The sequence below is a fragment of the Triticum dicoccoides genome, chromosome 6A (genome assembly GCF_002162155.2).
Source record: "Triticum dicoccoides isolate Atlit2015 ecotype Zavitan chromosome 6A, WEW_v2.0, whole genome shotgun sequence".
NCBI lineage: Eukaryota > Viridiplantae > Streptophyta > Magnoliopsida > Poales > Poaceae > Triticum > Triticum dicoccoides.
The window spans coordinates 492,871,976-492,884,107 of record NC_041390.1 but is presented as its reverse complement, the minus strand read 5'-3'; the positions used below and the strand labels follow the sequence as shown (position 1 = coordinate 492,884,107).

Here is a 12,132-nt window from a genome sequence, read left to right as displayed (position 1 = left end):
TCTGGTCCCACATCAGACAATTTCTCATACAAGGTTTTAAGAGTGAAATTTTCATTCTTATTTTTCATCCAAAAAGGCCTATCATCGGACCGATTCAATACCACCTCAGCTAGCATAGAAAGCATGGCATGCATTTGAACCCGTTGATTAGTATTTAGCCATCCACTAGACTGTACACATCATATCATTGCTTATTTCATATAAAGCCGCCTCCACCATTTCCTAGGGCAGTTTTTCATCCCGGAATTGTCTAGAGTACACCCAATCAAGTGCATGGATCATTAGTCGAAGAACAGAAATGCTGAAGGGGTGATCCACAGGTTGCGCCGTTGCGCAGACGCATGGTCGGCCGGCTGTGCAAGGCATCAATGAGGCACGGATAAAGGTCTAGGTTACCCTCATTTTCTCATTCTTATATTAGTTAATTGGCCTATCTTTCATGATGTGTGCTTTAGAATAATAGAATTAGAATTGTAGAAACTTTTTTAGAACTACATAATTAGAATTGTAGAAACTTCATACATTGATTTCTTTTAGGAAATATTAATGATTCGTAAGAAAAGAGTTTGCATTGTTTATCCCCTCAAATATTTAGTTCGTTACATGGGAATTGCTTTTTTGCATTTGCTTTTATGGCAACTTTTAATGAAAATCGAATTGAAAACCCTTCCATTCCTCTCAATGGATGTAAGCCGAATGACATTTAAGCTTGAATTTCGTATTTTATGCAACATCCAATCTAGACCAAAATGTTCGCCGAATGACAAATTCTAGGCAAAGGCAGCCACCGGTGACCGGCGAGACAGCGACCGCCGGCCGCAGTACTTAGACGTTAAACCTCGTCCACGCCACCATGAACCGCATCTCCAACGCCAAGATTCCCGTCTCCCCAATGCCAAAGTAATTCCGGCGCACAAAAAACCGCTGCCTTTTCTCGCATTCCACGGCCAAGAGAAACGGAACCCCCGAAACTCTACTCGGCCGCTGCGCTATCTCGCCCGTCGGAGCGCGACGACATGGCCTCCGCCTCCTCCCTCTTCCTGGCCTCCCCCATCTCCACCGCGCCAAGGACCCGCGCACCCGCCTCCCCTTGCCCCGCCCGGCCATCCCTGCGCCCCCGGCGGCCGTCCCTGGCGGTGGCGGCCGCGCTCCAGGCGGAGCACCAGCCGGCCGTGGCCGTGGCCGCGGCGCCGAAGCCGCCGGCCCTACCGTTCCGCGTGGGCCACGGCTTCGACCTCCACCGCCTCGAGCCGGGCCTCCCGCTCATCATCGGCGGCATCAGCATCCCCCACGACCGCGGCTGCGACGCCCACTCCGACGGTGCGCGCCGTTTTTACTACTACTACCGTTGCTTGTTCTTTTCCTTTGTGCTCCCGTTCGTTCGCTCGTTGCGTTACCGGGCGTGTGGAATTTTTTGCCGCGTGCGCAGGGGACGTGCTTCTGCACTGCGTGGTGGACGCGATTCTCGGCGCCCTGGGGCTGCCGGACATCGGGCAGATCTTCCCGGACACCGACCCCCGGTGGAAGGGCGCGGAGTCCTGCGTGTTCATGAGGGAAGCTGTGAGTTTCTCAACTTCACTCCGAAGTTCATTCGCCCATGCCAATTCCCTCTAGCTTTTGTGGGCATTATAAGATACTCCCTCCGTTTCGAATTACTTGTCGCAGGTATGGATGTGTCTAGATGTATTTTAGTTCAGATACATCCATTTCTGCGACGAGTAATTTGGAACGGAGGGAGTAGTACTGTCTGTAGTTGGATGGTGAAATGCTTATTGACTTATTCAGAACAAAATTTACAGTTCGTGTGTTGCTTTCGTTCTATGAGTCTAGATTGTTGTCTTATAGTTGGATGGTAGAATGCTTAATCAGAACAAAACCTAGAGTTTGTGTGTTGCTCTGAATGATTCTAAATTGCTAATCACATAGCACTTGTGTCGGAAAATTAGTTTTCATTTTACTTGAATGAGCGATAGGTAAGTCTGATGTCTAGACTGTTAAGTGTTACGTGACCCAACTTGTTCATATCTTCTTTGGGGAAACAAGTTTTTCTTCCCCTTACTAAAATGCATCCGTTTTATGGAAATTCTCCAAAAACATCCTTCCTTGAAGACATCGCAGATCATCACCTGCTTATTTTCTTTTTGACTATTTCATTCCTGCATCAACACCATGCTGACTGCAAATTCGGTCTTGACTTTTCTCCTCTTCCAGGACAAAAAGTATTGCACGTTTTGGAATTTGTACAAAGGCATGTACCATGTGCTTTGAATGTTGACTGCATCCTGGACTTTTGGATAAAATATCCCTATGCCTTGCAATTTGAGCTCATTATGTGCTGCTTTTTCTACATGATCCCATCGACCATTGAAATCATCCTAGTAGTTTCTCTTCGTTTAGGCATCGAGCAGTATTTTTGTCATTTCACCAGATCTAATGTACAATTTATCCAATTGGAGCATTATTGGTTCCTATATTCACACCGGAATCTGAATTTTGTGCTGCTTTTTCTTCATGATCCCATCGATCAGTGAAATCACCTTGTTTTCTCTTCACATTGACATCGCACAGTATTTTTTGTCATTTCACCCAATGTTATGTACTACTCCCTCCGTCCCATAATATAAGAGCGTTTTTGACACTAGTACCTCTGTTTCTAGATGTAAGACGTTTTGGCAGTTTGGCAGTTTAAATTGAACTGCCAAAACGTCTTATATTTAGGAACAGAGGGTGTAGAATATATCCAATTAGAGCATTATTGATTATTATATTCGCCCCTGAATCTGAATTTTGTGTGATACAATATCATCGAAGCATTCCAGTTTTGAAGATATGAGCTGATGGAAGTATCGTTTGGTGCTAGGTTGATGCAATTTAAGTGAGCACGTATCTGCTTAACATTTTATTATTGTTATGCATCAGGTAAAGCTAATGCATCAAGCAGGCTATGAGCTGGGGAACCTTGATGCTACATTGATCTTGCAAAAACCAAAAATTAGCCCATTCAAGGAGACTATCCGATCTAACTTGTGTGAACTACTCGGGGCGGATCCATCTGTTGTCAATCTCAAGGCCAAGACGCATGAGAAAGTCGACAGTCTAGGAGAAAACAGGAGTATAGCTGCTCATACCGTAGTTCTCCTGATGCGCAAGTAGAGCATTAGAAGTATACTACATAATACAGGAATTGTATTGTATTGTAGTGTTACTGTACAAGAAGAAAAATGTGTATCCAGCTTGTTTCTCCTTTTATTGTTCCAAAATTGTATTCTTGTCTTGCAGGGTATACTAGGTAGCAATAATTTTGGAAGTTCTTATTGTTTTCTTCCGTACCTTAAGGACCATTCACAAATTATACAGCAATATACTAGTATGAGCTTTTTACATGTGATCATTTGTCTTAACTTAAAATGAAGGGTCACTATTCAAAACACATGGGTATGCAGTCCAATTTTTGCAACAAATTTATAACAAAAATAATGAATGTAAACCTAATAATATATGGATATACACTATAGTTTTTTTTTAATAAATCCGTATCATTAAGATATTGGAAGTATACTACATAGCACATGGGCACACACAATCTTCACCAGCATACAGCAGCATACGTGCTAAAATTTGAACCCTGCAGAAATTGGGCAACCTATATTTCGTATTGCCAATCCTTGCTGCTTTCAGCAACCATATTAGCATAAGAACTCCATATCAGCAAGATTTTCCTCCATTTCTGCTGGCATATTGCAATGTTGGATCGTGAGGACTATTACCTTTACAACGCAGGCAATTTAGATGACTACACCAAGATCACGAAACATAGTTTTAAGTTAACATGCTAACCACAGCGTCCTCAGTTTCCTTCCAGAGTCAATTATATGTAGTTGCCAGTTTTACTGATGGCTTTATACTACACCCAGAACACAAATTAATAGATCTGGTGTGATTTCAAGTCAGTAAGTTCACAGTCTAGTGAATTACAAAAGTTCACCTTTGTAACTCTGGCATAACGAAACCAAGCATTTGTCATCAACTAATTTACACTCACCAGACTCAGCTGATGCACGTCACCAGCTACATCTGCCATGTGCTTGTTCATACTGTGCCATACTGCATATATTTTTTCAGCGTCACGATGCCTTGTATCTGCCGACACAAACTTAAAACCCTCAACCCCTCCTACATCTACAAAGCTCCAACCAGTCTCCTTTCTCAAACCGACTCTCCTCATTTCAGTCCTAATCTTTGCAGAGTCTTTCCACCTCCCAGCCGATGCGTAGATATTTGACAAGGAGACTCTCCAGATATCACTGTCAGGTTCCAAGGCTAGTAGTTCTTTAGCAGCCTTTTCTGCAAGATCAACATTCCCATGAAGCCGGCAACCAGCCAGCAAAGGTCCCCAAATGGACGAGTTGGGAGGAACAGGCATATCCCTGATGAATTCTTCTGCCTCGGCAAATCTCCCAGACCTTCCAAACAGGTCCACTACACAAGCATAATGATCCATGCCAGGCTCAATTCCATGGTCCCTTCTCATGCTTTCAAAGCACTTGTATCCTTCTGAAATCAAACCAGAGTGACTGCAAGCAGATATCACATTCAAAAACGTGATAGCATTAGGAGCATGTGCTCCAACATCTGTCAGCTGGTGGAAATACTTTAGAGCCGAATGGCCATCTCCGTGTATCCCATAAGCATTGATCATCGAATTCCAGGAAACAAGGTCCTTAACATCCATCCGCCAAAAGATCTTCTCAGCGGAATCAATCCTTCCTAACTTTGCATACATGATTATTAGAGCATTGGAGATCGATACATCGTGCACAAAACCATATTTTACGATGTATGCATGGAGCATCTGCCCTTGGAGAAGTAATCCAGCATTGGAGCATGCCTGAACTACACTCAAGACCGTGACAAAATCAGGCACAAGCCCACTACCACCACTATGAAGAGTGCTGAAAAGGTCCAAGGCTTCATTTACATAGTCGCTCTTGGCTAGGCATGAGATCATGGTGTTCCACGAAACAATATCTTTAACTTTCATGCCTTTAAACACCAAATACGTTGCGTCAACTCGCTCGAATCTAGCATACATGCCCATGAGGCAGTTTTCAATGCTGATGCTTGGAAGAGCACTCAGTTTAATCAAGTGTGCATGGATTTCTCTCCCATAAAGCGGGGATGCTGAAACCGTGCAACCATAAAGAAGCGCGCCAAGAACATCAGCATTAGAGCACACAGTCCCTCTCCTGAGGTACAGATCCTCGTAAAGCCGTGCAGCCTCTTCAATAAAGCCATTCTTTGCATACATCATGATGAGAGAATTCACCACCGAAACATCTTCCTCGAGGCCCAACCGAGCAACAAGAGTGTGCACCTGACTGAACAATCCCGAGTGGCCCATCAAAGAGCATGCCTGAATGACACTCAGCATTGTAACATTGTTGGGAAGGACACCATCTTCCAGCATCATGACAAACACACCGAGAGCCTCTGCTAGCATCCCGTTGAGCACGCACCCTGATATAACAGCAGTCCAGGAAACGACATCCCTGCAAGCCAATCTGAGAACCAGCCTCCGCGCGCTGACCACATCCCCAACCTTGGCGTACATATTGACCAACGAGCCGACCACAAAGGGGTCGGCGCAGAAGCCATTTGTCACGAGGTAGCCATGCACCATCCTCCCCAGCCTCCCATCCTTGGCGAGCCCGCAGGCCTGCAGGAGCGCGGCCACCGTGAACTCGTTGGCGCGGACGGCGGCGGCGTCGCCCTCGTCTGCGTCGTGGGCCAGCAGCATGTCCACGAAGGCGCGGACGGCGTCCAGGGGCGCGCCGAGGCGACAGTGGAGCGAGATGAGGGCGGAGTAGGTGGCGGCGTCACGGCGCGGCGTTTCGTCGAGCAGGTGGAGCGCGTGGGAGTGGAGGCCGCATTGGAGGTAGGCGTGGAGGAGGGAGTTGGACGCGACGAGGGGCTGGGAAGAGTGGAGCGCGCCGGACTTGAGGAGGACGGCGTGGAGCGCGGCGGTGAGCGGCGCGTCGCGCCGCCCCGCGGCCCCACGAAGGAGGCCGACGGCGGCGGTGCTGCGGGTAGGTGGCGAGGGCGGGGGCGAGGAAGGAGCCGAGAGCGAGAGCATCGGAGCTCTGAGTGAATGGATTAACCACTTTGAGGTACCGCACTGGAGTGAGCGGGGCGGCAATGTTTTTGAGCGGAGACGGCATTTGGATAACCCCCCTCTCTCTCAATTTATTCTCGGACGCGTCTAATGGGCGGCCGGCCGCCCTGGGATCGCTAGCCAGCGGCCACCCGAAAAAAGGAAACCACCTGGTCCCCCCTCGAGCGAAAAAGAGGAAACAGTCCATCTGGTCCCTGCCCGTCGGAGCCAAAAAGGCAACTGCCCCGCCCACCAGCTGGCCGCGGGATCACGTGCACCCTCTTCGCCAAACGTGCATCCTCCTGGCCGCGGGATCACGTGCACCAGCTGGCCGCGGGATCTGCCCAGGTTGCAGAATCCACGCCATCTCTCGCCCCCACGCCTCAGCCCCACCGACGCTGCCTTCTTCTTCTTCTGCACGCCAGAAACAGATCCAAACGCAATCGCCCCCAGCCCTTCTTCCTCCTCCTACACAGCCGCCATGGGAGCCCCAAAGTAGAAGGAGCTGCTTCAAGATCTAAAGGGCGGGGTGGTCAGAGCCATACCAGGCAGTAAGATCGAGCAGGTAAGCCCCCTCTGCACCTCTTCGCTTCCCCCTTCTTCATGGATCCATGGAGAATCTGCTTCAAAAAAGAGGTGAATCTGGCACATCACACCAGATGTTAAACATGCTGGATGTGTTAAACATGCCAAAAACTACCACCTGGATGTGTTAAAAACAAGCCAACTAAAAACGAGTTATCTGGCCAATTAAAACATGATTAAAAGCCAACTTCTAGTTATTATTTGCAAAATGAACAGAAAATTGACTGTCCAATGCTTTGTTGAACCTGTGCAACGAAAAATTCATAAATGTGCAACTAAACATGCATCCCAGCCAACTGAACATGTATCCTGGCCAACTAAACATGTATCCTGCCAACTAAAAACATATATCTGGCAATACATGTTTCTGAGTGAACACTTTGGAAAAAATGTAGTATATGTGAAAATAAAAAAACATGTTTTCTGGCCAACTAAACATGCATGTTGGCCAAAAACTGATGACCAACTAAGACATCTATTCTAGGCGACTAAGACATCTATTCTAGCCAACTGAATGCATTAACTGTCCAACTGAACATGCATGTTGGCCACAAAACTGAAAAAATGCAACCTGGCCAGCTGAGACATCTATTCTAGCCAACTAAAAGCATTGAATGTCCAACTGAATATGTATGCTGGCCAAGTGGAAATCCTGGAAATTGAGACGTCTATTCTAGCGAAAACCAGAAATCTGTAGTGCAACAGGAAAAACATAGGAACTTTTGTCCATGGCTAATGAAGCCACAAACCATATTAACATATTCACACACAAATCTTGTCCCACGCATATATTCTGGTCCCACACCTATTGCAAACCATATTAATATGTTCAAATATACCAGATCTAGAAACATAAACGGCGATGAAAAACATATAACTATAATCTGTCCTCCAATTCTTCTTTCTTCTTTCACCTGGATTTTCCTTCTCAAATGTAGCATCCAATTATGTGCAGAAAAAATCTGAAAAGAGCTCCTTGCGAAACGGAAACCTACAGATCATTGCAACAAAATAAAAAGGGAAAAGGGTAAGAAAAACTCTGTAGCAAAAAGAAGTCATGCTCTTGCCAGTTATTTACTGCAAACTGTGCAACTAACATAACAACTCTGTGCAAACAAAAAAATTCATAACTGTTATAATAAAAGATTATGATATGGTCATGTTGCTTTTAGGTTGTTTTGAAACACAGTTTTTCTGTGGTTACCAACTGATGGCATCAATTTCTTCTTTTTTTATATGTGCAGGGAGTGTGTGGCAGCATCCAAAAACAAGGAAAAAAAATGCTTGATCTCAATGAGTTGCCTCCAGATCTCAATGAGCTTCCTCATGATATGGATCAGCAGCAACCCAGAATACAACAAGGAAACTGCACAGAAAATGGTCGATCTGTTTACTACACGCAGGCAAGTCGTGATGGTAACCCTACGGGCCATGACAATGTGGCAGGCCGGTCATCAACCCGTGGTGCCCCTGTAGTGATGTCTTTGCAGTCAGAGAGCCATACTCTTGATGACACAGGAACCGAGGCAAATGTTCCTGGTCCAACCAGGACTGAGCTAGAAGCTGGGGCTTTTGACAGAGTTGTGCAAGTAGAAGAAGGAGAGGATGAGGCTGGTTCTCAACCTATGGAACCCTATGTTGGCATGAGGTTTGACAGCCTTCAAATTGCTAAGGATCACTACAACAGTTACCCACTACGGATGGGTTTCTCTATCAAGATGAACACCTCTAGACGGACACCCCGCACCAATGAATTGATAAAACAACAGTTTTGCTGCAACAAGTTCAAGAAGCCCAAAGCTGATGATGGAGGAGCTGAGGCTCCTCCTTACCTGGACCCTATTCCAGATCCAACATCTGTTAACAGTGATGAGGAGATGGAAGAAGAACCTCCAATATTTGCTGAAGAGGATGCTGGTACTAGTAAGAAGAAGAAGAAGCGCAAACGTGAGACAATAAAGCAGACTGAATGCAAGGCGAAAATGTTGGTGAAGCTGATAGATGGGCGATGGGAGGTGACGCACTTTGTTCGTGACCACAATCATCCGCTCGTGAACAAACCTTCATTGTCCAAATACTTGAGATCCCACCAAGGCATCTCACCTGATGAAAAGGAGTTTCTGTGCATCTTGTATAACTGCAACTTGACTACAGGTGTGGTGTTTTTCTATATCCCTTGAAGAATTAAGTTTCCCTCTAGGCAGTCCAGTGTGCAACTGTTATGGTACTACTGTGCAACTGAAATGGCTTAACTATGCAACTGCTGTCCAACTTCCCATGCTTTTTATATATCACTTTGGGTGCTTCTTGTGCAACTAGATTGTCTTTACTGTGCAAATACACAATGTCCTATATGCAAAAACTGCAAAGTGTTTTTAAAAAGGTGCAGCTAGGTGTCCATTTCCTGTGATTATCTTCTGTGCCAACACGTGTCCTATTACTGTGCAGCTGGATGTGCGCATTTGTGCAACTAAAAAAAGGATATATTGTTTGTTTTTGTATTATGCAGGACGAATGATGCATGTAATGGCAGAGTTCTATGGATCTGAGATGATGGTGCCGTTCGGACCAAAGGCAATAACAAATGTTTGTACAAGTTTCCGTAGAGATGACACAAAGGAGGGTGATCTGATTGAGACAATTGCGCACTTCAAGGATATACAAAAAACCGATCCAGACTTCTTCTATAAGGTGAAATATGATGAAGAGGATAGAGTTGTCAACATATTTTGGGTGGACGGCTTAGCTCGAAAAGCTTATGTGGAGGCGTACCACGATTGCATATCGTTTGACACCACCTACATGACCAACTTGTACAATATGCCGTTCGCGCCCTTCATAGGAATAAACCGACATGGCCAATCTTTCATGCTGGGTTGCGCGTTTGTGAGGCAGGAGTTGGCATCGAGCTTTGATTGGGTCTTTGGAGCATTCCTAGAGGCTATGGATGGCAAACCTCCTGACAACTTCATCACCGATCAGGATGGTGCGATGAGGCAGTCAATACAGAGCATCTTTCCAACCACCGTGCACCGTTGTTGTCGATGGCACATCATGAAAAAGGCTCAGGAAAAGGTTGATTGGTTGCTGTGCCGGAATCCAGGACTCTCTGATGATTTCAACAAGTGTGTTGACTTCAGCTTCACTATAGACGAGTTTGAGCAGAATTGGGCTGGGTTAATGATCAAGTATGAGGCTATGGCACACACGCACTTTGAGAAGTTGTACGAATACAGGTCAACTTGGGTGCCGTGCTACTTCAAACACAGGTTCTTTCCCTTCCTCCAGTCTACACAGCGTAGTGAGGGGTTCAACGCCGTCCTCAAAAGATATGTGAACCCACACAACTCAATGTTGAACTTCGTCAAGCAATATGAAAAAATACAGAACCACATCCTTGCCAAGGAAGGCTGCAATGATTACAGGACACAACACCTTGAGATTGAGTTGTGGTCCAACTTCCCAATAGAGAAGCAAGCTTACAAAACCTATACTAGAGACCTTTACCGCAAGTTTAGAGAAGAGTTTGAGCTGATTGGACGTTATAATGCATTCCAAGTTGGTGCTGATGTGTTTGAGCTCAGACCGAACCAGGAATTTGTTGCGAAATATGGTTCTCGAAACTACTTGGTGCAGGCAAGGGTGGAGGAGCGTTCCTATTTGTGTGAGTGTTGTAAAATGGACAAGGACGGCATCCTCTGTTGCCACATCCTCAAGGTGTTCACCCATGTTGGCGTTGATGTCATACCGGAAAGGTACCTGCTAAGACGGTGGACACCTACTGCTGTACCTAGTGCGCCAGGGACTGGTTATGAGAAACCGGATGAAATGCCTCCTCGATCAAAGAAGCAGATAAGGGAGAGGAACATGATATACGATTTTCAGAAACTAGCAAAGTTTGCGAGTGGTTCTGATCCAGCACAAGCTATTGTATACAAGCATATGCGTGCAGCACGTACCGAGATCGGCCACCTGAACAAGTCCAAGAAAATGAAAAAACCGACTGCTGCAACGGGGCCATCAGATGATGGCAACCCTCGAGGACCTCCTCCACCTCCAGGCAGCAATCAGGGGGCTCATCATCCAGGTAATTACCTGCCCCAACTCCTGATCTAACTAGGTGTGTAACTTCAGTTGCACACATCATTGTGCCCAGTTGCACACACCATGGTAGCCACTTGGACAAGAACATACTGCCTAGTTGCGCACGATGTGTTAGTTCACGCATCAAAGATAACACAGCTAAGTTATTTTTTCCAGTTATGCATATGTGTGATGTCAACACTCAAGGACCTCCTCCCCCTCCTGGCTGTACACGGCATCCTACGCCACCTCCTCCCCCGCATGCTCCTCCCAATGGCCCTACAGGCAGCACTCAAGGGGCTCGTCGTCTAGGTAATTACCTTCCCCCAACTCCCCATCAAACTAGGTCTGTAACACCAATTGCACACATCATGGTGCTCAATTGCATCGAACAGGCTACCTAGTTGCGCATGCTGTGTTAGTTCGAGCATAAAAAAGATAAACACAACTGACTTGTTTGTCCTGTTCTGCCTATAGGTGATGCCAACCCTCAAAGACCTCCTCCCCCGCCAGGCCCAACTAGCAGTGCCCTTTGTGCTACTCCCAATGGACCTACAGGCAGGACTCAGGGGGCTCATAACCCAGGTTAGTACCTTCACCGACTCCAAAACAAAAACTAGGGTGAGTGACTTTAGTTGCACATATCATAGTGCCCAGTTGAACAGAAACATGCTGCCTAGTTGCGTGCGCTGTGTTAGTTTGAGGATCAAGCTAAAAATCTAACTTGTTTTTCATGTTCTGCCCATAGGCGACTACAATCCAAGTACCATGACAGGCCGTGCTACTGCAGGTGTTTTTTTCAACTTAACTTGCACACGGCAACCAGTTAGTTGCACAAAAATGTACTGTGTGGTTGCACAGAACATCAGTGCTGGTTGCACAATAACAAAAATACTAAACTTTTTATATGATTATTACACAGGTGATCGTGACGGTCCTACTGCCCCGTTGGAGGCTGCATCCCATGCACAAGCTTCTGATGATTTTGTGCCCAGGGATCCTCCAAGGTCTACTACAAAGGGTAGGGCAAAGAGTCGACGGTACAAATCGGCGCTGGAGCTACACCCAAAAAAGAAAAACAAATGCAGCCAGTGCCAATCTACAGAGCACACTGCTGGTGTGTGTCCACAGAGGCTCCTATGATTCTGTTTCCTCATTTGTAACTTTGGAACAAAAAAGGAAAAATAATGATGTCTTTTTTAGCAATGTTGGGACCAAGTGGACACATTCAGCATCTATGATTCCTCTTTATCTAATTTATGCTGCTTGAATTAGTTCATGCACTGTGTAAAAAAAAGTTGCTATTTGTGCCT

The 12,132-nt window shown here is 46.0% G+C and overlaps 1 protein-coding gene and 1 pseudogene across 1 annotated transcript; both read left to right on the top strand.

The window, feature by feature from the left end:
• Nucleotides 1–911: 911 nt before the first annotated feature.
• Nucleotides 912–3,383, top strand: LOC119317436 (2-C-methyl-D-erythritol 2,4-cyclodiphosphate synthase, chloroplastic-like). Its single transcript, XM_037591887.1, has 3 exons — nt 912–1,320; nt 1,430–1,560; nt 2,920–3,383. The coding sequence occupies exons 1-3, from the start codon at nt 1,017–1,019 to the stop codon at nt 3,151–3,153; spliced, it is 669 nt and encodes a 222-aa protein (XP_037447784.1). The 5' UTR covers nt 912–1,016; the 3' UTR covers nt 3,154–3,383.
• Nucleotides 3,384–7,986: 4,603 nt separating this feature from the next.
• On the top strand, nt 7,987–11,962 carry LOC119319445 (annotated as a pseudogene).
• The last annotated feature ends 170 nt before the right edge of the window (nt 11,963–12,132 follow it).